Source organism: Camelus ferus, chromosome 27 (assembly GCF_009834535.1).
Source record: "Camelus ferus isolate YT-003-E chromosome 27, BCGSAC_Cfer_1.0, whole genome shotgun sequence".
Classification (NCBI taxonomy): Eukaryota; Metazoa; Chordata; class Mammalia; order Artiodactyla; family Camelidae; genus Camelus; species Camelus ferus.
The window spans coordinates 22299114-22323657 of NC_045722.1; the positions used below are offsets into that span (position 1 = coordinate 22299114).

General features: G+C 49.7%; 1 protein-coding gene across 1 annotated transcript in view; it reads right to left on the bottom strand.

Annotated features, from left to right (window-relative positions):
• The window catches only part of PCSK6 (proprotein convertase subtilisin/kexin type 6), a 167716-nt gene that overhangs the window by 122371 nt on the left and 20801 nt on the right, over positions 1-24544 (bottom strand). The window contains 1 exon segment of the mRNA XM_032469194.1: positions 6847-6951. Coding sequence (XP_032325085.1) covers positions 6847-6951 — 105 coding nt within the window.

A 24544-nucleotide genomic window follows, 5' to 3' on the forward strand; every position in this document is an offset into this window, starting at 1 on the left:
TGCTCCCCGCCGGCCTGTCTGGACACGCCATGTGGGCCGTTTTGCTCACCACTGTATTTCCGTGTGCAGGTGATGCTGGGCGTACAGTGGGAGGTCCCTAAAGCTCCCTGAACGAAGGCATGACGTTCAGTGAATACCCTTCAGGTGACAAATATGTTGTAAAAACCACAGACAGACTTTTTAAAACACTTTGGAGGAGAAAATGGGAGTGGGTCTTAGGGACTACAAGATGATCTGTTGGCTTGTTGCAGATGACCCACCATCAGTGATCTGGGGCAAGAGCAACGTTTGCCAAAAGCCGCACACAAACCGTCCCTCCCGGCAAAGCTGTATCAGCCTGCGTAAAATGGCTTGAATTCTTCAAACTCATATTTTGAAGGGGGAACTGCACTCTGATCGATTTCATTTCATCCGTTTTCTGTATGTCTCCTGCTAAACATTCTAGTCATGAAGGCTTCACAACCTCAAGATTACGTGAACAGCAACCCTTTCCTCTGGAAGGCAACGCCTCCCCTAGCTTGCTCCTTGAGAAGTCAGATTACAACGAGGCACCTGCAGGATGTAGCTCTGCGGATAAGACAAGGTGAACCTAAAAGATGCTTAGAAAGAGGTCACAGACATAAGCAGGATCCCAGTCACCGGCCTCAGAGGCCATGGGTTCTCAGTGACGCCAAGCTGTAAAATCGTCCGACTGTCCTTTGGGCAAGTGTGTCTCTGGCAGCCTCTACCACGTCCCCTTCCTCATGGGCCCTGGGCATGCTGCTGGCCCAGAAGGTGCCCGGCACACTGGTCCTGGATTTGACAAGCGACCAAGGGAATTGTTTTGAAGCCTCCTTTGTGAGCCAGTGTCACCAGAGAGAGCATGAGAGACCCTCGAGCTCCATCCAAAGCTACCATCTGCCCAGGCACTGCCTAAAGCCCTTGACTGCTCAGCGGGACCCCGTGAAGCTCCGGAAGTCCCAGGAAGTCAGCAGGAACTGGTACATCCTGGCAGGAGACTCCAGGGTCTTTGCTCCAAGATGGAGCTAAGGATGTAGAGGCCATTTAGAAACCCTCGTCCCGGAGGGAGGGTATAGCCCAGTGGCTGAGCACTGTGCTAAGCATGCACAAGGTCCTGGGTTCAATCCCCAGCACCTCCATTAAATAAATAAATAGACAAACCTAATTACCTCCCTGCTTAAAAAAATAACAATTATAAAATAATTTTTAAATACCATATAAACAGACTTGATCCCTCAGCTCCTAGAGTCCGGTGGGAAAGACAGCTGCTAAGGGGGGACCTCACAAATCAGGAATGTGGACATACTACTGCTGGGAAGAGCATCCCTGTGGTAGGGATGGACGTGCTAGAACCGGAAGTTAGGGGAGAGAGATACGGGGGGAAGGCAGTCTGTGCAAAGGCTGTGCAGGGGGAAAGAGGAGATGTCATCAGATGAGGATGCTAAAGGCCAGCATGGCTGGGGTCCAGGGTCCCCAGGGAGGTCAGACCAAGGAGGGCCCTGGCAGGACGTTCCAAGGGGCAGTGGCATCATTATAGGAATGTCTCCTAGGATCCCTGAGGACGGTGGGGAGTGGACTGGTATTGGGCGAGAATGCCCATAGTAGATCACTAAGAAGGGCAGTGCAGCATCCAGAACAGAGGAGTGTGGCCTGGGGCTGGGGTGCAGGTGGGGAGGCAGGACAAGGGGGCGGAGCTGCACAGGTAGTGGAACAGGGTGGAGGAGGGAGGTTGCCTCTCTGAGACAGAGGTGCAATCAAGGGTGGTCAGTCGGCTCTGGGTTGGGTTTATTTTTTTTTTTTAATTTTATTATTGCTCTTTGTTTGCTTTAGAATTCTTTTTCTTCCCCAGGCGGTTGTACAATTTTTTTTAAATTGAAGTATAGTCAGTTTACAATGTGTCAATGTCTGGTGTACAGCATCACATTTCAGTCCTACATACACATACATATATTCCTTTTCATATTCTTTTTCATTAGAGGTTACTACAAGATATTGAATAGAGTTCCCTGTCCTGTACAGAAGAAACTTGTTGTTTATCTATTTTACATACAATAGTTAGTATCTGCAAATCTCTAACTCCCAATTTATCCCTTTCCATCCCCTCTCCCTTCTGGTAACCGTAAGTTTGTTTTCTATGTCTATGAGTCTGTTTCTAATTTGTAAATGAGTCCATTTGTGTCTCTTTTTTTTGATTCCACATATAAGTGTATCATATGGTAGTTTTCTTTCTCTTTCTGGCTTACTTTACTTAGAATGACAATCTCCAGGTCTATCTATGTTGCTGTAAATGGCATTATTTCATTTTTATGGCTGAGTAGTATTCCATTGTATAAATATACCACAGCTTCTTTATCCACTCATCTGTTGATGGACATTTAGGTTGTTTCCATGACTTGGCTATTGTAAATAGTGCTGCTATGAACATTGGGGTGCATGTATCTTTTCAAATTATAGTCAGGATGGGTTGACTCTGAGACGTCTTTGAGGATCTATGTGGGACTGTCGAGTGGTAACTGTGAAACAATAAAGCACCATCTCTTAAAGTTTATTTTAAAATTCTAACTTTTTACCAACTCATAGTAGCCATTCCACCAGACCCAGCTGGGTTGTGCTGGAGATCTCTCCTGTTCCCACGTGGGTAAATCCACCAGGCCCCTACCCTCAGCCCATCCCACAGTTCATCAACCCCAAGATCAATGTGGTCACTTACTGTCTATGTGCCTGCATTTGCCAGGAACTTTTTGTTTATTTGCACTCTGAATGGCTCAAGCACACAAAACTGACAGATAAAATTCCATCTGTGGTTAATGGAAAGATCTGCTTAAACGTTGCATCACTGCTGGAAAGAAACCTGAGCTTTGATTAAACTCTGGGGGCAAAGTCCCAGCCTCCAAAACAGAATGCCTACTCCGGTCCTGGAAATCATTTTCCAGCTTCTGAGTGTGAAAGCACCGAAACAAAGCAGCAGACTGAAGCCTCCCATCGCCCGGGAAGGAGCCAGTGAGGGCCCCCCTAATAACATCTTCATCCTCTGTTTTCCGTCATTAGTCTGGCCGAGCACTGAGGGAAGAGGAAGGGCTGGACCAGAGTCATCACTCTAAAATGTAAGGGCTGGAAGACGCAGACAGCAATGTCGAACTCTAAGCCAGCTTGGAACACAATCAGAACGCGTCATTTTAAGAAAATTTGCGAGCAATCGCAGCTATTGGCCGACGCTTCTGTAATGTCCACCCTCCTCCAGACTTTTGGCGAAAGAACAAGTTAAAAACAAATGCTTTCAGTTTGCTTAAATGACAGCCCTTGGAAGAGCCCAGGGAGGGACCCAGCACCCTGAGAACAGTTGGGCTGTCCTCCAGAGGAGAGGGCTGGTCAACGAAGCACTTTGAGCAAAAGGGCCCTTTTCAAAGGGGGTTAAACACATCAAGTCAAGGGGGAAGGGTACAGCTCGGGGGTAGAGCGCATGCTTAGGTGCAAGAGGTCCTGGGTTCAATCCCCAGTACCTCCAATAAACAAACAAACAAACAAACAAACAAACCTAATTACCTCCCCCACCAAAAAAACAAACAAACAAAAAAACAAGGTGATCAAGACTGTAAGGAAAATGAATGCATGAATCTGGTACAGGATCCCTGAGCAGAGATGCTCAAATTAAAGAAAAGAGGTGCGTGTATGACTAACGCAGCCTTAGATCTTCCCTCCTGCAAGGGCGCTGTTCCGTTTTGTTTTAACCAATGTGCACTCAGGCGAAGTGGGGCTGGGTGGTAAATTCCATCACTTATCAAAGCAATTGTAGACAATAAGGACTGGAGCTAATTAAAATAAAATACCATCTGCCTCCGACTGAACTTTACCCCGAGCCCCGCAACATTCATTTCCAGTTTGTTCATTCAAAACACAACGCAGACGGCATTCCAATGTTTCTGACTCACATGAACTCATCTTTTCCCTTTCTTAATAATATTCATCACACGACTCTCCGATCACTAAGGTCCCAGAAACGCTAGGCTCATGTGAGACGGCGTGCCGGTGCCCTGCCAGAGAAGATAACACTCAACACTTCCGTGAAAGAGCTAATTTTGCCCAATATTTCATCGGCAGGACTAGGTAGAGGAAATATTAGTCAGACTGACAGCTCATTGATTTGGTTTGCATTAAAACTAGACTGATTTAAACAGAGGCATTCTGAATTCATCACTGGCTCCGACGTCTGTATGCTGTCCCTGGGGCTAGACAATTAGGACTGTGAGAACGGGTCAGCCAATCACGTGGGAGTTGCAGGCAGGGCTGGAGTCTGCGGGCTGTTTACCTTTTCTCTCTTTCTTCTTTGTTGGCAGGATGCTTCCATAGCAGTCCTGCCAGGAGCTTATTAAGAAGCTCTGAATAAAAGGGATTTTGATTTGAAAAAAAACTTAACTGCCATAGCCTTTGCTGAATAAGTCTCTGCCTCTTCCTCGCTCCTTCAAGGACATAACTGATTACTGGGAATATTTGGCCCGTAGACCCGAACTGGATGGAGTCCTTTGAACGCACGGAAGATGAGGAAGCCCATCATCTCAGATGCTGCAGAGGAGGCCGTCTGGGGCCCGCCCCGAATCCCCCTCCGCCACCTCCCGCATATGATCTCACACCTGCTGGGGGCTCACCCGGGGCAGAGACCCGCTGGGTGGGCATCTCTGCGTCACACTCAGCAGATGCACAATTAATGAATGTTTTGGAAGGAAGGGGAGAGCAGCTGAGTGGAGTATCTTTAAAAGTTTTAAAATTTAGTCACACAAAAGAAGTGGATGTCCACAAAACACAGGCTGAGTCTCCTGTTTCAACTGTGAGGCAGTTCTAACCGCTGAGAAACAGCTTAATCCTCAGAAGTCCCTAGGGAAACGGGACCAAGGAACCCATCATCCCATTATCTTCTCAGCACATGCCGTGCGGGGGGACTGGGGCTCCCCAATGCCAACAACAGGCCCCTTGCTGTAACTACCTCTGTGGGAACAATTTAAGGACTCCAGAGACCTCTGACCTCATAAGACAGGTAACTGCTTGCTCAACGCAAAATTGTGGAGGGGCCCGGCAGCAACTTCCTTGCAAGCCTAGAAACGTCTCCACACTTTGACGGTGGTGGTGGACCACTGAGGACCTCAGCCCCTCCTCCAGCCACACAGAACTCATGTCTCTTTGGTGAACGGTCTGTGCACTCTGCACAGAGAATCCCTTGCACTCAGCTGTGCAGGGAGACCCGCATCGGGTCTGCTCACTCATCTCCAGTGGCCTCAGTGGTTCTGTGGGAATGAGCTACGACCATCTGGCTTTGCTTCTAGAGCAACAACATGCACCAGCCTCCTTGAAAACCATCCCTCCCAGCTCCATGGTGCAAGCACACACAGGTATAATCATAGCCCCGTATAATTCATGTTAACGTGCCCACGCAAGGGGGGTGGGTGGGTACAGCTCAGGGGTAGAGTGTGTACTTAGAATGCACGAGGTCCTGGCTTCAATTCCCAGTATCTCCATTAAAAATAAATAAATAAACCTAATTACCGCCCCCCCCAGATAAAGTGCCCAAGTACATAGTAATCCCTTGATAAACATGAAATTCCTTTTCCTGCCAAGAAGGGAGAATGGGATTAGCATAATGCTTTATATCTGTCTCCTTCTATCTGTCCACCCATCCACCCTTCCATCTATCCATCCTTCCACCCACCTATAAAAAGAATTCAGAAATACAGGTACTACATGTCCACCTTCTCACACCCCAACTGCAGGAATGTGTTCCATGGGACCACTTCCTCATGTGCTTGGAATCAGAACACCACAGAGCGATGCCCTGGAGAAGGGTGTTTCAGGTACAGTGCCCAGGGATAAACCATCTCTCTCACCACCCTCAGCTCAGTCAACCCCAAAAGAGCCATGGTTGTCAGTGGGGTGGCTTGGGACAACACCAAGACTGATTTCTCCATGGGAACTCTGGTGATCAGTGTTCGCTAGAGACAGCTGACATGGTAACAACACACGCCAGCTTGGGAGCCCAAACCAACACTCAGCACATTGCTTTTAAGAGAAGGTGATCCATCGAAAGATAACTGGATAAAGAAATTGTGATATATTTACACAATGGAATACTACTCAGCCATAAAAATGAATGAAATAATGCCATTTATTTCAGCAACATGAATGGATCTGGAGATCGTTATTCTAAGTGAAGAAAGTCAGACGGAGAAAGAAAAATACTGTATGATATCACTCATGTTGAATTTAAAGAAAAGACAAATGAATGTATTTACAAAACAGAAACAGACTCACAGGCATAGAAAACAAACTTACGGTTACTGGTGGGGTAAAGAGGAAAGGGTGTGGAAAGGTCTAAATTGGGGGTTCGAGATTTGCAGATAATAACAACTATATATAAAATAGATAAACAAAAAGCTTATATTGTACAGCACAGGGAACTATATTCAACACCTTGTAGTAACCTATAATGAAAAAAGAATATGAAAATGAATACATGTATGTATAAACATGACTGAACTATTATATGTATTATTATGCCATACACCAGAAATTGACACAACATTGTAAACTGACTATACTTCAGTAAAAAAAAATTTTTTTAAGGAATTTAAACTCTCAAGTCTCCTAAGGGACCCAAATATTTGGAGCCTTTAGCTGGTCTGATACATAGCTACACGTCGGTTTTGGTTTATTCAAAGTGGATAGGGAAAACTAATGGTGATCTAGAATCACATTAAAATCCAGACTTGGCCATTTTTAGAACCACAGATCAAAGCAATAAGCAAACAGCACTTCAGGGGCTCCAAGAAAGCATCGTGTGCACAGAGCAGAGATCCGTACCTGGGGGTCCATCCTGAGGAAGGTGTGAGGGCCCCTGCTACCCAAAGTCGATCTCTTAAAGGTTTTGCTATGGTAAAAATGGTAGTAATCTTCCAGGTTCCCAATCTGCAAAACAAGAAGCAGGATATTCTCAGTTAAAACAGTCTTACATAATCCTGCATCCCACAAAAATCTCCCCTTTCTCCAAGAGGCTCGCCCTGTTCCCCGGGGAAACATGCCCCCCACTGCGCTGTCCCACTCCGATCCCGGCACAGAGGTCACATTTGAGAGTATGAAGATTAACTGAGATACCCCCTTTCTGGATAAACACCACTAGGTAATGCTTCACAGGGAGCACACTCCCCCACCCCAAAGCATGTGGTGAGTTCATCTCATTTAAAGCTTGTGTTATCTTGGCCAAGTGTTTTAGACATGAATGAATGTTCATCCAGGGTCAAGCATCCCTGAAGTAGCTAAGTGAGTGTCAAGTCAGGTCTACACTGAAATATTTATGTGTAAACAAACTCCATCCTTTCCACCCCATGGGTAAACTGGAATATCCAAGAATGAACGTCCCTCTCAAGAAGAGAGCCAAGGAAAACACGCGGCTGCATCTGCTTGAGGATTGTGCAAAGGTCAGCTGCGAACACTTGAGCCCCCAGGGTGTCTGGTTTTCTGCCAGGGGTTGTTTGTCAGGACAGATTTCAGCCTGAGGGCTGGAGGGGCCGCAGGGAAGGGAAGAATGTGGCCCTTGGATGGGCTGACCCTCCCTGCAGCACCCACGACCCTAGGGCATCTGGACACTGCTCTCAGAAGGCCTGCTGCTTGTTCTAACATTCACTGGTTACTGAAAACAGCTCGCTGGTCTCCTTCCTTGAAAGCTTTCTAAAGCAAGATGGACTGAATACAAGACAGACTCTCCAACTGCCCTTCTCAGGCGACACCATCCTGGTTTCTGTTCCAGCCTCTGACTGACGGATGAGTTTCAGACTCAGTGATCTCTCGAGCAGACAGGTGGTGACTGTGAGCCTGGGTTCACACCCTTCCCACTCCCCTCACTGCCAATGACCATGTGATCTTGAGCAAGATTACCTCCTACAGATCTCAGGTCCTTACATGTAAAATGGGGATAAAACCACTCACCCCATGGAGTTCAGTAGGACTAACACCCACCCAGTACACTGCACCCTTCTGCTGCACCCCCTTCCCACTCACAGACGTTCCGTCTGTGACCATTTTGACCCCAACAGAGTTGATCGGCCCAGGCAGAGACCTGGAGGGGTGTGGATATTCTAAGTGGTCATTTCCATATCTTTCCACAAGAAGATAAAGCAGGTGTCTACAGAGAGAGTTCTCTTTACTACATCCTTCAGCCCTCCTTTCCAGAAGTCCTGGCAGTCTGGCTGCCCTCTGTTCTTGAGTTTCAGGAGATGCCCATCCATCCTTCTTGTTCACTTACGCTTGCTCCAGTGTGTTTCTGTTGCTTACAACCACAGAACACCAAATACTGTGACAGTCGTGAGGGTTAACAGGTATCACCTGTATGGTGCCTAGTTCAATGCCTAGAACCTAGTGGATATGCAACAAACTCTGGCTGGTACTGGGGGGCTGGGGTTCTCCCCATGGCTCCTCTCCAAGGTTCCTCCATCCCTTCACTCGGTCTGGGATGCATCCCAGCTCAATCTTCCTGCTGGATGACCCAGGCTGAAGATGCTCTCTGAGTCTTAGTTTCCATGTGAGAACAGTAACCACTACCCTGAAGGGCTGCCCCAAGACTATTTTATTTATGCACATATATGAAGAGCTAGTAGACAGCCCGGCAGGTAGGGGGTGCCCTATAAGTGGTTTTCTGCAATCATGACTCTCAGTTCACTTTCTACCGCAAGGTATTTTTCCACCATCATCAACCTCATTATTTCTGGCCTCCTTTGAGCAAAAGCACTTGTATTTCTCCTCCTACAGCAGACAGTCACCTTGCTCCCATTTTCAGCAAAGTTAATTGTTCCGTTTGTCCAAGGGCACCTCCTGTAGCTAGAGCTGGGATTTAGAAACAGAAGCGGTAACAGTGCCTTCACTTACAGCAATATTTAATTAGCATGTTTGCTTATAAGCTGCCACCATCCCTGGGGATATTTCACAGCTTTCGGTCTTTTCACTCTGGGCATTCAAGTCAATTCCTGCTCGGGGACATGGAGAAACGGAGAAATGAATCAAATTGGCTGGCAGAGATGGATTCATAGCAGAGCTGCTGACCCCAAAGTGCCCCTGGAAGCCATTCAGAGCTGCAATAGGCCTTAGGGCAGCCAAGCCAGGCCAGAGGCAGCCAAGCCTCTCTTCAAAGGCCAGCCCCAAGGCCATTCGACCCCCTGCCTCTGCCCCCATCCAACCCTATCCTTAGCAATGGCTCAGAGGGTCTGAACCAATGTAGCCCTTCTCTTCGAGCAATTCAAGGGATGAACAGACAATTCCCACAGTGCTAACCAGACAAACTGGCCCCCAGGTCAGCAGTGGCCACTGCCACCCTGTTTGGAGACATATATCCAGCCCAGCATGGAGGCTAAGGGTCTGGGGAGGGCCACTCCTGATGCAGAGGAGAAGGGGACCGCAGTCAGGTCCACTCTCCTGCTCTCCCCAGGCAGCTGCAGAAGAAGCTGGAGTCTGACTCAGGAGAAAAGAGGAGAGAGCCGGGTCACTGGCTGCTCAGAAATCTGAGTCCCTCTGAGACTCCGTGAGCCTCCACCACCCTGTGGGTGCTCACAGGGTGGGGCTGAGGGTGTGGGGAGCAGCCAGCCACCCTCTTCCCCGCCACCAAAGATTGGAGAGTCAGGCAAACACAGATCAGACAGTCAGATTCAGGGCGAGGACATAAAGGGTTGCTGAGGCTGGGGCCGCTGTGAGGATAAGAAAAGAAAGGAAAGGTGGGAGGAAGGGCCTAGGCCTTCGGGAGGGACTCCAGACGCGGTGACAGGCCCTGACCTGTCTGCAGCCTGGATTGACGTGACCCCCAAAGTGTCCCCTCCAGAGCCTGTGGATGTGCCGTGTGGTTAGTAAAAGACTAATCCACTCAGAGCAAAGGTTGGCAAACTATGGCCCATGGGCCAAATCCGGTCTACATCCTGGTTTTTTATTTTAATTGGGGGGGGGGGCGTTGAAGGGGGGGTAATTGTGTTTTTATTTATTTTCTTTTATTATTTATTTATTTAATGGAGAGACTGGGGATCGAACCCAGGACCTCGTACAAGGCTAAGCATGTGCTCTACCACTGAGCCAAACCCTTCACCCAAAATGTCCTTCCTTTTTAAGGCTGAATAACATTCCATGGTGTGTCTATACCATATCTTGTTTATCTATTCATCCCCAGGTTGCTTCTGCCTTTTGGCTATTGTGAATAACACTGCTGTGAGCCTGGGTGTACAGGTATCTGTCCGTGAACCTGATTTCAATCCTTTTGGGGCAGGGAGGGTATAGCTCAGTGGTAGAGCGCAAGCTTAGCATACACGAGGTCCTGGGTTTGACCCCCCAGTACCTCCATTAAAAATAGTTATAATAAATAAACAAATAAATAATAAATAAGCCTAATTCCCCCCACCACCAAAAAATAAATAAAAATAAAAGTAATTTTTTAAAACCCCTCCTGTTTTTATAAATAGCGCTTTACTGGGGCACAGCCACTCACTTGCTGCCCAGAAGTGCTTTCATACTACGATGACCGAGTGGAAGAGTTGCTACAGAGACCCTCTGGACCCCAAACCCAAAACATGTCACAGGTGGACTTTAGAAGTCTGCCCACCGGTGATTTCTAGCATTTGCTGCTGCTGTATTTGGGGAGCCCACCTAAGGCTCTGAGGTGGAACACAGCTTCTGTGAAGGTTGGGGGCGACCAGTCCACACGCTGAGGGCCTCTGCTGGGAACACAGGGGCAGCTACGGTGCATCTCACTGAGTCTCTGAGCTGTCCCTTTTCCAGGACCCCTCCTTGTCAGAGGCCCCAAGGGGTCACTCCTGTCTGTCCGACTCAAGCTGTGCTGCCCCCTGCCCAGCTATCCCCCCGCATCAGGCATGGGTCGGGAAGACGAGGTTCCCATGACGGGCAAGTGGTCAGAAGGCGGGTGATCGACCGCAAGTGGGACAAGGCCAAGTGACATTCATCTCAGCTGTGACGTGGCATTTATGACATAGCTATTGCCTGCTCCCTCCTCCTCCCCGCCCCATCTGAGTCCTTCTCAGGACCCACCTCACCCATCTCAGCAGTGCCAATCCCACATGGGGGCCTGCTCCTTAAGCTCCTCGAGTGCCCTCATGAGAGAAGAGGACAGGACAGCCTGGTCACTCTGGGGACATGGCCGCTGGCCCAGTTAAACGTGAAGGATGCCTGCTGTCCTCTGACCTCACAGAGAGGGCTGTGGGAAAGGACCATCGAGATGGCCCCATTTCACAGATGGGAAGACTGAGGCCCTGGGAGGGTAAGCCCAATGTGACACTCAGAGGCTCTCAATTCCTGATCCAACAGTCCCCCCATTCTGTCCACAGACAAACGGGTGATGACACCGTACACCAGATGACACTCGGACACACAAAGCAGGGCATAGGACTATGGCTACATTTTGGTGCACCTGCAGGGTCAAAGTGACAAGAGCTGGAGTCCTAAGAATGAATAGAAGATGGGCTGGGGTGGGGTGGGGGGCGGCGTAGAGACTTTTTAAATTCCAATTAATCTCCCAGTAAGAAAATACTCTGATTTTTAGGAGTAGAGCGCATGCTTAGCATGCATGAGGTCTTGGGCTCAATCCCTGGTACCTCCATCAAAAAAATAAATAAACCTAATTACCTCCCCCCAAAACAAATAAATAAAAACAAAAATATATTTAAAAGAGAGAGAAAAGACTCTGATTTTTATTTGACATCTGCATTGACATGAGAGCACGTGGTCCACTTGGACCACCGTCCCTCAGTGGTGGCCCGGGGTAAACGCTGCATCGGGGCCTCCTGCGCCCTCCCTGAGCCAGCAGCATCCAAGCAGCCTGCTTCATCAACGCAGGAGCAGTGGCTGCAACAGGACCCTGCTGTCTGCAGGCCTCCTCTGCCTTCCCGTCCTGGACAATGTATGAGAAACTCCTGCCACCCCCAGCTGCTCTGAGCTCCCAGAACATCAATCTGCATTTCCTCAGTGAATCTAATCTCTGGTCTGCAAGGTGGGCTGTGTTTTGGTTTTTGGTCCAAACATACAATTTCTGTCCATGCTTTTCTCTTCCTTGTCCATGGTATCTTTGCAGCGTGGTAATTAGAGCCAGTCTCCTAGCGCACCATCCCGGCAAATGAATAATCCGCTGAGCACGCAATGCCCACGTCTCTTTACTCAACACTGATGTGTAATTATACACATTAGTTGATAAAATTGGTAACATCGTTAAAATATCATTAAAAACCTTGCTCAACGTTCTCAGCCAGAACATTGGAAGAAATGAGATCAAAGAACCCACAGCGAGGAGAGATGGATGGGGTTTCTCTTCAACGGGATCCTCTATTAGACACTAAAAAAATCCAGTAATACATGCACTCGGTACAAAGTATGGACGGTACAAAAGGACCAGTAATTCCCCCTCCTGCCCTTTCTCCCAGCCGCTGAGTTCCCCAACTTTCTCTGGGTGCCCCAGGCCCCTCACCAGAGCAGCGGGTGCTTGCTGACCGTCCCCCACCCCGCCCACCCAGGCAGCCAGCTAAGAGTTCAGATGTGTTACCTTGAGATTCTGCCATGATTATCCTCATCTTACAGATGGGGAAACTGAGGCATGGAGTGGTTAGGTAACGTGTCAAGACCATCACAGTCAGGATCTGAGGTCAAAGTTCACATCTTTAACCTCCTGACACATCTTGCAGAATCACTGTCCCATCTAGGGGGCAGTGGCCCTTCTCCTCTCGGCAGCAGGATCATTCACATACAGCCCAGACCCTCCACGGGGCTCACTGCCCCCTCCTTCCAGTGCAGAAACCAGAAGAGACACTCCTGTGTTCCACACACGTCTATTCCATTATGTCTCTGTGTGTGTCTGCATATTTATATATGTACAGATGAACGTATATAGATAGAGACTGCACGTGTATGTAAGTACACAGATGTGTGTGTATATGTACACCTATGTTGTGTGTATATTTCAGTTTTGTGTATATATTTGTTTGTAGATAGAGAGTTGTGCATACGTGTTTATGCAAGATTCTCAAACACATTGGCCCAGAAATACAGCCAGGCAAGTCCCTGGTTTGTCCACAGCCTCCCATCCACGCAGACCTCCTAGGCACTGCTGGTCACCCTAACCTTGGGGTCAGAGGCCCACCGCCTTGGTCAGAAACCCGCTGTGAGCTGGGCTTGCTCCCAGATGGAGGTGTTGGTTCCAGAGACTGGGCCGCCACTAAGCATGTGGATTCTGAAATCTGCCCCTGGAGACCCTGAGCTGTGTCTTTGATGCCATCAAATCCCGGAGAAGGCTGCTCCCTCACCTGCCTGGCTGACCACCCTGGCTATGCACGCTCAGCTTAGCACCACCTGGGCCCCAGCACCCTGCTCTATAAAGGCTGAATCCTCAGAGCCAGTTCACACCCTAACCACCTTGTCTCCTTGTTCCTGGCATGCGTGTCCCCAACGTGCGAGTCCCCAGACAACCCCCATCACGATCAGCGCCTCCATCCTTAGTAAACACCATCTCGCCACCCTCATCTTTCCAGATTTGTCCCACCTCCTGAGGAATCCCTGGTCTTGGTGAAGGCACCACACTCCACGTGCATCCAGAGTCACCAAACCCTCCCGAGTGGCCCTTGACCTCAGCTGCACCCCATCACCCCCGCCCCTGCCTGAACCACATCAGGACCCTTGCTGGCCTCCCGCCTCCATCATTCTGCCACTCCCATTCCAGCTCTGCCTCCCCTTAGAGGATGGAGCCTGAGCCCCACACAGGACACATGAATGTCTCTATAACCGGCCCAGGCCAGCCATCCAGCCACAGACCTGGCCTCGCCCACATCACCTTCTGTCCTCCAGCATCGCCACCGTGTATGAGGGACCCTGCTCCCACGTGCTGTTTCACAGCCCGGAGCCTGCTCTTGCCAGCCACCTCACACCAAAAGTCCACCTCCCACTCTGTTTTTAACCATCACCTCAGCCATCACTGCCTCCAGGAAGCCCTCCTGGGCCTCCCAGGCCCAGGTCTGCCTGCATGTGGCTACCACAGCCCACACCCCCTCCCTCCATGGTAGGCTCCCCAAAGGCAGGACCTACCGTCTGTCAACTGTCAGGCCCCGGCAGCATCTGGTGTATGCCAGAGCTCAAAAAATGTCTGGTGAAATGACCAGACCCCAAGTGATGCGGGAAGGACACACTTGCTTTCTCTCTCCACCTTCATATCCAGAGCGGCCCTGAGCTCAGGGGTGGGGCTGATCCAGACCCCAGGCCCCCCAGCTCAGGGGCTGCTGTTGCCTTTGGGCTCTCTCTAGATGCCCCTCAGGACAGTCTCGAGTCAGGCTGGCTACCCGTCAGCCGCATGACCAGGGCGGGGCACCAGGTGGCTCTTCTGATGTCCATTCCCGGGCACTCAGGGCTGAGCGAGGCAGGCAGGCCAGGGCTCTGCCCTCCACCCAAGTGGCCCAGCACCCCTTATTCGAGGCGAGCACACGGGCAGTGGAGAGCAAGCACCTCGGGGACCACAGGTGGGATGAGCATAAACAGCTTACAAAGCCAAGCAAGGGAGGGGCAGAAGCCAAGAGCGATGGGGGAGAGGTCTGGGCTGGGGGTTTTACAGGAAGACTCTCTTGTCCTGTTTACCCCTGAAAATATGAGTGCAGCCAGCTTCCAACCACCTCCCTGCTGACAGCAGCAGGGGTGAGGTCGGAGGCATCAGCGAGTGCCGCCAGCTGGGGTGTACCCTGCCTTCTGGAAGGAAAATAAGATGACTGGGCATTCTGTGCAGAGCCTCGGGAACGGAGGAGGAGCACCCTGTTTAATTTAGCACGTTTGACTGACGGCAGAGTCACCCACGAGCCTGCTGAATCCACCCCCGATCCAAAGGTCCACCCGCCCACACAGCCCTTGGGTGGATGTGACCTCAGATGCAGGTGCAATTCCTTAAGCCCAGAGAGGCAGCAGGCTGGGTTCGGGGACAGGGGTGGGTTGGCTAAGCACATACTTTGGCCGGTCCACAGCAACCCCCCCACCCCCCAACCCCCGCCACCTCCCCAGGCCAGCACAGCGAAATCGGCCTCACAGGAAGAACAGCTGATAAGCGGTCACAAGATGTCACAATTCAAGGTCTCAGAGACAATGGGCCGGGGATGAGGCTTCTGACTTTGCAAAACAAACGATTAACTTTATCACTCCCAAAGCCTGCCCTTAGCTGGAAACAGATGTTCCGAGCCTTGTCTGTTCACAGCTGCAGCGGGCCGGCTTTTGGAGTAGAGTCTATGTTTAAAAGGCCCGGGCGTCAGAGTTCAGTTATATAATGTTATTGAGCCCAGGTGGTCTGCTTAAGGAAAACATAATGAGGGGGGAGGGCAGAGCTCAGCGGTAGAGCGCGTGCTTCATGCACAAGGTCCTGGGTTCAACCCCCAGTACCTCCATTAAAAAAAAAAAAAAAAAAGGAAGGAAAAAAGAAAAACATAACTAATTAGAGCCTATAAAACCTACACTCCAAATTAATTCCGTTTTGCTCTGGTAACTTCTGCCTGAAGAAAGTTATAAATACAGATGGCCACTGAACCTATATTTAGCCAGCACTGGGTTACCCGGTATTTATAATTAAGGAAGTCCAGAGAGAAAGAATGGACATTTTGTTGTTATTTTTTTTAAACATTTAAGAAAAAAAAATCCTGCTTCCCATTTCGGTCACATATACACATAGCAACATTCTGTTGCTGTAATAATTACAATTCTGGCCCAAGTTAAGATTATTGCCCAATTTCCTCGCCTCCTGAAATTGCTTTCTTCAACACGTATCCACCCGAAGCATGCAATTAGGCTGCTCAACTTCCTACAAATCCCTGAAAAATCACTCATTTTTACTTAGCAGACTTCATTTTCTCTCCCCCGAAGTCACCAAACCAAAGGGCCCAGCTTCAGATGAAGACATTTCAGGTGGAAATCTGGACGCAGCCTATCCTGAAACTACCATCTCCCCCACCAAGCCCGTCTGTGGCTGATTTATAGGGAGGCTGGGGTCACACCACGTGCCCCGCTGCCCGCGAACTGCTCTGCAGTCTGTCTGGCCTCAGGCTGGGGGAGGCACCCCCGATGCCCGCAGGGCCCAGGCAGGGACCCCACGACCAGGAGGAGGTGGATGGGTGAAGACTTGGGAACCCAGAGCTCCCAATTCTTCCAGAGAAGCCAGCGTTGAGATCCTACTCAAGCTCTTTCAAGTTCTTAATATTACATGGGCAACTCATCTTAGAATGTTAACAACACTGGCTGCAGGCTGCGGGCAGCCCTTTGTCCTTGCAGCAGGGAGCCTAGATGGTTGGTCCAGACATTCCTCACTCTAGGAGGCCTGAGGCTTAGTTTTTTCTTTCTGAGCATGGAAGACAAAGGGGGAGAGCCTTCTCCTCAGGAAGTATCAGCTGGAAACTTCTCCAGGGAAGAGACGCTCTGGGACATGTTGGATTTGCTCTAAGCAAAGAGCACCCTGACTTGTGAGCAAAAGATGGCCGTGACCTTTGGCACAGTGGCCACACACAGCACACGGGGGCAGGCTGGTGATGCTGTGGATCCCCAGGGGACTGAGGAGGACCACCTCCCCAGAGAGAAGGGGCCAGTGCTGGGTTGCAGTTTGGGGCCACTTGATAGAGGCAGGTCAGGAAGATGCAAGGTTTGAAAAAAAAAAAAAGGATTTTCATCCCTATGAAAGCAACGTCTAAAATTCAAACTTTAATGTCTAAAACACTCTCATTTGAGAAGAGTGATCTTAACGGAGATTAAGAAGTATCTTAGAGAAATTAATCTTCAAAATTTTCACTTTAAAAATCAAGAGTTGCTATACCCAAAAGAAGGCATATCAGGGACCGGTAGCTGCACACCCGTGTTCACCACAGCACGACTCACAGCAGCCGAAAGGAGGGTATGACCCAAGTGTCCACAGAAGGACGGATGGATAAACAGAATGTGGCCCATTCCTACAAGGGATTATCACGCAGGTTTAAAAAGGAATGACGTTCTGACATCTGCTACAACGGGGATGAACCTGGAGGACCTGATGCTGGGTGAACTCAGCCAGTCACAAAAGGACGGAGAGTGTATGACTGCATTTACGTGCGGTCCTGGAGGAGGCACATTCACAGAGACAGAGAGTAGATGGTGGGCGCCGGGGGCTGGGGTAGGGGATGGGGAGTGAGTGTTTGGGGGGTAGAAGATGAAGCTGTTCTGGGGATGGATGGGGGTGGTGGCTGCACAGCATTGTGACTGTCCTCAATGTCGCTGAACTGTCCACTTAGACATGGTGAAGATGGTGAATTTCATTATGTCTATTTTACTACAATTTAAAAAAAGTCTCCTCTACAGTCTTGCCCCACCTTTCCTAAAACTGACTCCAGTGACAGTGGCATTTGGAGGCCTGAGGGGGGAAGGCGGAGCTGGCCCCAGGGAGCCCAGGACAGAAACCAGAGCCCAGCATGCTGCCCAGCTGGGATCACTACTTACTCTCAGCTCCACGCAGCTCAGCTCCTCCATGTCCCTCTCTATTACGTGGTTTCCCTTAAACAGAATAACGACACCAGGGAGAGGATGGCCCTGCTCGTGGAGACAGACCACATGCACCCAACGCCATCCTCCCACCTTCCTTTTATCCTGACGCCCATCCCAAGTGACAGCCTTGAAGTTCTGCAGACCCACCCTCCAAGCTGGCCTCAGGAGGGGCGGGTGTGGGGGGTGGGTGCTTGCCCTGCCAAGAGAGGAGGCTGAGATTTCGTGGAGATCTGGAAACCTTCCGTCCAAGTGCATCAGTGCCCAAACTCAGTAACATAAACTCAAAACAGATGTCAAGAGAAACACGTGCTGTCACCTGGCTTCTGGGACACAACCTCAAGCCGGTAATTAAGAAGGAAGACACTACCGGGGAGGCAGCTGTCACGGTGTTCCCAGCACACAACTGAGGGGACACCCTCTCCCGCCCACAGAGCACATCTGGGTTCGTAAACCACAAGCAGGGCTTGGTGCAAGCACTTTCCTCTTGGCCCTTTCCCTGTGACATTTGGGGACTTGTCACGGAAGCTACTGTGGGAAGGAGGCAGGGGGACACGGGGGCTTCTCTTGTCTGGGGAGGAGCCGCATCAGCGCCTCTCTCTGTCCCTTTCATGGTAACACTGCGGTTGATGGAATATTCAGCCATTAAAAATTTCCACAGAACTTTTACATTCAAAGCAAAACTTCAAAAGGACTCATTTTGCAGGCGAGAAGTAATTTAAAGGAAAGTAGGAGATTCCACACTTGAAAAAAAAAAGACACAAATGAACTTGTTTACCAAACAAAGACACACAGACATAGAAAACAAACTTACGGTCACCAGTGAGGAGGAAAGGGGGTGGGAAGGGATAGATTGGGAGTCTGAGATTTGCAGATACTAACTACTATACATAAAATAGATAAACAAGTTTCTTCTGTACAACACAGGGAACTCCATTCAATATCTTGCAGTAACTTCTAAGGAAAACCAATATGAAGAGGAATATACGTATGTGCATGTATGACTGAAACATTACGCTGAACACCAGAAACTGACACAGTGTAACTGATGATACTTCAAAAAAAATTTTTTTTTAAAAAAAAGGAAAGCAGAAGAAAAGAGATCACCCTACTCTCCATCTGGCTCCTCCCGCCCCCGCCCGTGATTCTCGGAGACAATGCACAAGATGGGGGTCTCCTCTAGTGAATGAGGGGCCGCCCCTCAACAGTGACCTGCCATTCTTCCGCAGCCACCTCCTGTGTTTACTGCTCCGACACACCCACACCGACTGCTGGGCATCTGCTGGTCCACGCCTTCATCCTCCCCACAAGGCTCTGAGCGGCTTTTCAGGGCCGGTGTTATTCACACGGCCTGGGACCTGCCTGCCCTCCTGCCAGGCTGGCACTCAGACACCAAACTCCAAGCAACGAGGCCTGAACGCATCCTAACACAGAAACGGGACCCACATTCGGAGAGGCTGGCGTCCTGCTGGTAGAGAGAACAACTTCTCTATGGGTTTTCAAGAAAAGGTGGAGCCAGGCAGGGAGATGGAGGACACAGAAGGTGAGGACGGAAGGCTGGGTGGGGAGGTGGGAACCCCGGTCATCACCTTGAGTGGACCTTGGGGGACACACCCCAGTGGGACTCCAAGCTGCAACTGTGGGCCTCAGAGCCCCACTGCCCGGATCTGAATTCCAGCTCCTCAGTTTAATCGAAAAGAGACTCTAGGCAAGTTTCTTAATTTTTCTTCATCTCCATTTCCCTTTCGGTGCAATGGGGATAAGAGAGTCCCCCGACATCCCCCACCAGTTGCTGGAAAATTAAATGAGGCACAGCGCATGGGAAATGCCTGCAGGGGGCCTGGCGCATGGCCGGCTGTCACTCAGGTAGCTTTTTTCATGTTATTTCCTACAGAAATAACATGCATCTCACATTGTTTGGAGTAAAAAATGGAATGCAACAAAGCCAGCTGCAAAGGTAGTTAGATACCATTCTCCCTCTGATTTCAATTAAAAGTGTACATGTATATACTTCTTTACAGGGGCGGGGGGGGTCCCTATGGGACAAATAATCCCACCCAGACAGAGCCTAAAAGGTCAGCGTGAACAGGGTGCCCTTGCTGGTCAGGCCTGTGCTCTGGACACGGGACACATGGGACACACGTGCACCCCTCCCACCACCCACAGGCTGTGTGTTCTCCTGCATGTGACGACCCACTGGATTTTTCCATTCCCTGAGACGGACTTGTTTTTGGCCTTTCTATTGTTGTGCACTCGTATAAAAGGAGGCTGCCACATACGATCGACGCCAGGCTGAACCGTTTTTTTTCCATCCTATAAAATGAATCCACGCATCATGTCATCATTCATGTTCACAAGTCTGTAAAGACAAACTTGCTCAGAGCAAGAGATGTGCTCATTAGGTCGTGGGAGACACTGAGTCATGGTCACCACTCACGAGAGCGGAGAACCGGCACTGCCCACGCCCTCATCAGCAGACACTGATGACACATCCCCTGCGCAGGGGACTCATGGGGCCGCAACTGCACCCCTGCTGTCCCAGGGCTAAGCAGCTTTGGTTCTGGACCTGGGTCATTAGTGAGGACCCAACGTGGCTGGGCTGGGCTGAGTGCTCCCTCCCAGGAAGGATGGGGAGGGACGCTGTGGGCTGTGGCAACGGGGACGTGGATCCTGAGACCCAACAGGACACCGCGCTCTGCAGAGTCTGCACCCTCCCTCTCTGCCACCTGCGCAAGGGACCAGTGCTTCTGTTTTTCACAAAAAGCTGGAAATTAACATTTCTGTCTGACTTCTCCCCAGGTTTAAATGTTGATAATTGTTTCAATTTTCTAAAAACATTCTAATTAAAGCAGAACGCCCCTGGGGAGCTACAGGTATCCCTGGAAGGCCCTCCAGGTGGGCTCACCCCTCTGGGGGGCCGTCTCCCACCTCCCAGGACCCCGTGCTGCTCCACACTCACCACACATGCTTCCCTTGGAACCTCTCCTCGCGAGGGACAGACCCCAACATCCCAGAGCGTGTTTCTAACACCTAAGGCTCCACATTCTCGGCAGATCGTCCTTTCAGAGACTTCCCTTCTGTTCTGCTTCTCCTCGGTGACAACTAGACACATACCTTGTCAAACGGACCTCGGATTCTTGGCCATGGGTCTGAATACACTATGCATCACCTCTCTAAGCTCTTTGATCTGGAACCCAAGCTACGTGCAGCAGCTTTTGGTACATCTCTGTCAGCTTCGACACACTTCCTGCAAGTCCATCTCCCTTGGGAAAAAACACACTGCCTTCCATTTCCCCTGACCACCCGGCTCGCCCCTGGAACTTTCCTAAAGAATCTTTTACGCACCTGGCTATTTACCACCAGCAGTTCTGCCAAATACACATACAGAATAGTTGTATGTGTGGCTTTTCTCAGCCAAGGGAGAAAGGCTTTGGGATAGAAGGAGAGATCAGAGAAAGAAACAAAAACTCAACTTTGGGAACAGGCTCTTCTGCCCTCGAGTCACAGAAACCACCTGGCATGGCGTCGAGAGACCCCAGAGTCTGGAAGGGCTGTAACCACAGCAGCAGGCCGGGGAACCCCGGGTGTCAGCCCCTCACACACCCCCTGCCTTACACGCCCAGCCACCCCGGCTGCCCGTCTGACATAACAGCCCAGCGCCCCTCATCCCAGACGTCCACACGTGTGTCCTACGGATGACTCTCTCCAAGGTTCAGACACCAACTGCTACTCACTCATTTCATGCACTCAGACTCTCTCCAGGTCAGCTCTCCCCACCCTCCACCCCCCAAATGTCCTCACCCAACTCCTGTCACTGAACCCTTGGGAATCCCTATTATTTTTTCAAAATAGAATAGGAAAAAAAATACTTGCAAAGGCGTATATCTGAAAAGGGGTTAACGTCTAGACTAAATAAAGAACTCCTACAACTCAACAACCACAAAATCCAGTGTTAAAACGGGCTGAGGACTTGAATAGACATTTCTCCAAAGAAGATACACAAATGGCCAATGGGCACCTGAAAAGTTGCTTAACATCACTAATCATCAGGGAAAAGCACATCAAACCACAATGGGATGGCATCTCACGCCCATCAGGATGAACAGCATCAAAACAAAACAGAAAGTAACAGTGTTCGCAAGGACACGGAGCAATGGGAACCCTTGTACACTGCTGGTGGGAATGCAGAGTGGTGCGGTACTGTAGTTCCTCAGAAAGGAAAACGTAAAATTACCACAAGGTGCAGTAATTCCACTTAGGACTATATCCCCTAAAGGATCAGAAACGGGATCTCAAAGAGATCTTTGCACACTTTGCTCACAGCAGCATGATTCACAACAGCCAACACGTTCCTCAGTGGATGGATGGATAACCAACGTGGTCTAGCCATCTGATGGGATATTATTCAGCCTTGAAAAGGAAGGAGATTCTGACACCTGCTACCATATGGGTGAACCCTGGGGACATTATGCTGAGAGAAATAAGCCAGTTACAAAAAGATAAATAGTGTAAGATTCCACTCCTATGAGGTAACCGGAGCCATCAAGCTCACAGAGACAGAAAGTAAAATGATGGCTGTCAGGGGCTAAGGCGAGAGGGGAAAATGGGGAAATTAGGGTTTAACAGACACAAATTTTCAGTTTTGCAAGATGAGTTCCAGAGAGGGGCAGTGCTGACAGCTGCACCACAATGGGAATGTACCTAATGCAGCCGAGCTGCACACAGAAAAAATGGTTAAAGTCGTCAATTTTACATCACATGTATTTTACAATTGATTCTTTTTTTTTTTTTTACAAAGCCCCAAACAAGAAATAAAAAACAACTCTGCCTGTGTAGTATTTCCTTACATACTCTTGTTTTAGTTGAAAGCTCCCACTTGCCTGGTGATCCAGCCCAGGAAACAGCGTGTGTCCTGGTTCTCGGTCCTGACGTCTGGGGTAAGACTTCCCGGGGCTGCTTCTCAGCCTGAGAAACATCCTGGGCTGGACAGTGAGCCACATGACCTTGGTGAAGGCGCCCCTGTGGCCAACACAGCTTTCAGGACTCAGCAAGCCTCCCCATCCCAAGTCTACACCGCCTGCTGCCACCACTCTGGTTTCTGGCTATTCTCCTCACTGCCAGAGTCAGGAAGTGACCGTCCCTTTTTGTCACAGCCCCCCCTTAAAGGCACCCAGTGTTCCTGTGATCGTCGAAGGGCTCTGGGTCTGGGCACTAAGACATCGTGAATCCCCAGTGCAGGTTCTGCCCAGTAGCTGAGAAGGCGTTAGCTTCTGTGTGTCAAGCCATGTTTTGTCAGGATGCCCGACTCTTTCTGGGTCATAATTCTGTCCATGCTTCTGGCCCCCATTTGCTGTGCTGGCCCCCGGTCTCTACTGCTCAGAATCCTGTGGCTCCCACTGAGAGTTGGGAAGGAACCCGGCACCAGGGCAGCACCTGTTGGTCACCTGCAGGATGGAGAGGGCGGTCCCCATGGAGTCCCTTGAGGACACTGCCCTGCCTCCCCCAGGCATCTCTGCAGCTCCTTGGCAGAGGTGCGTTGGTGGGGGTGGGTCAGCAGGCTTCACAGAGCAGACCCTCCAATGTTCCCATCTGCCCACGCCCCACCTGACTGTCACCAGCACAGCAGCATCACGGACCCCATCAGGAATACAGATTCCTGGACCAAAAAATCTGGGGGCACGGCCAGCAGTCGGGGTTCGATAAGTCCCTCCAGGGATTCAGTGTCCCCCAGGGTGTCAGGAAGCTCCCTGACACTGGCCTCATCATCCGCTGGTTTTGATTCTTTCAAGATGTTAATTAGCCCATCTTAAGGACTGTAAACCCCACTGCGTATCTGAGTTACACGGTGCCTGACCCGACTGTGACGAATGCGCCGGAATCCACAAGTCTGGCTCCACCTTGACTATTTTCATCCCCTCCCCTGCTCCCACGTGGCCCAGACTCCTGCCTGCACACACTGGCCCCCTCCTCCCGGAGTAGCTCCTGGGCCCCTTGGGATCCAACCCGTCATCACTGGTAGCGTTACCTTATTATTTTTAAATTCTCTGCTTTATCTATAGATTCTGTCTCTCACTGATAACATTACCTCTTTGTGTCTTTTCTCATTTTTCCTTTATCGGTGTTGCCACGAGTTTGCCCTGTCTTCCTAGATTTTTAAAAGACTACTTTGGGCCTTGTTTATTCTCTTTATTATAAACTTATTTTCTATTTTTACAGAGTTCTGCTTCTAACTTTATTGTCTCTTTGTTATCTGGTTTATTTATATATTTTAAAACTAGCTAGCAGACGTCCAGGGAATGACTGTGTCCACACAACAGCTCTGGGATGAGGGGTGTTATTAAAAACACAAAGAGGGCAAGGAGGGCAGGGTATAGCTCAGTGGTAGAGCACATGCTTAGCATGCACGAGGTCCTGGGTTCAATCCCCAGTCCCTACCCTAAAAATAAATAGATAACTCTAATTACCTCCCCTTCCCTCCAAAAAAAATAAGGGCCAAGGAGCCACCTACTGCCTCTGTGACAATAACTGACACCAGGAGAGACCTTTCTGACCTTTGGTAAGGAAGGCTTTCTTCAACAAGAGCAGAGAAAGCACTACCCACAGAAGAAGAGACTGGTACCACCAGGGACAGGAAGGAGACGTTCGGGAAACTCTGTCACAAGGCACCTGCACTGCCCGTGAAGTGGCACAGTGTTATTTGAAGGTGGACTTCAATGAGTTAATGGTGTGTACTGTGAAAGCTAAGGAAACCTCTAAATTTTTTTGAAGTATAATTGATATACTAGGTGAGGAGATCAAATGAAATTATCTAAAAGGTTCCATAATCATGAGGGAAGGTAGAACAGCAGGGAGGAGAACAAATACAACAGAAAACAGTGAGAAACACAGTGGATAGAAACCCAACGCTATCAGCAATCACATTAAATGTGGACGGTCTAAATCTACCAATTAAAAGACAGAAAATGAAAAAATGGATTAAAAAAAAAAAGTTTGTGCTGCAAGTACA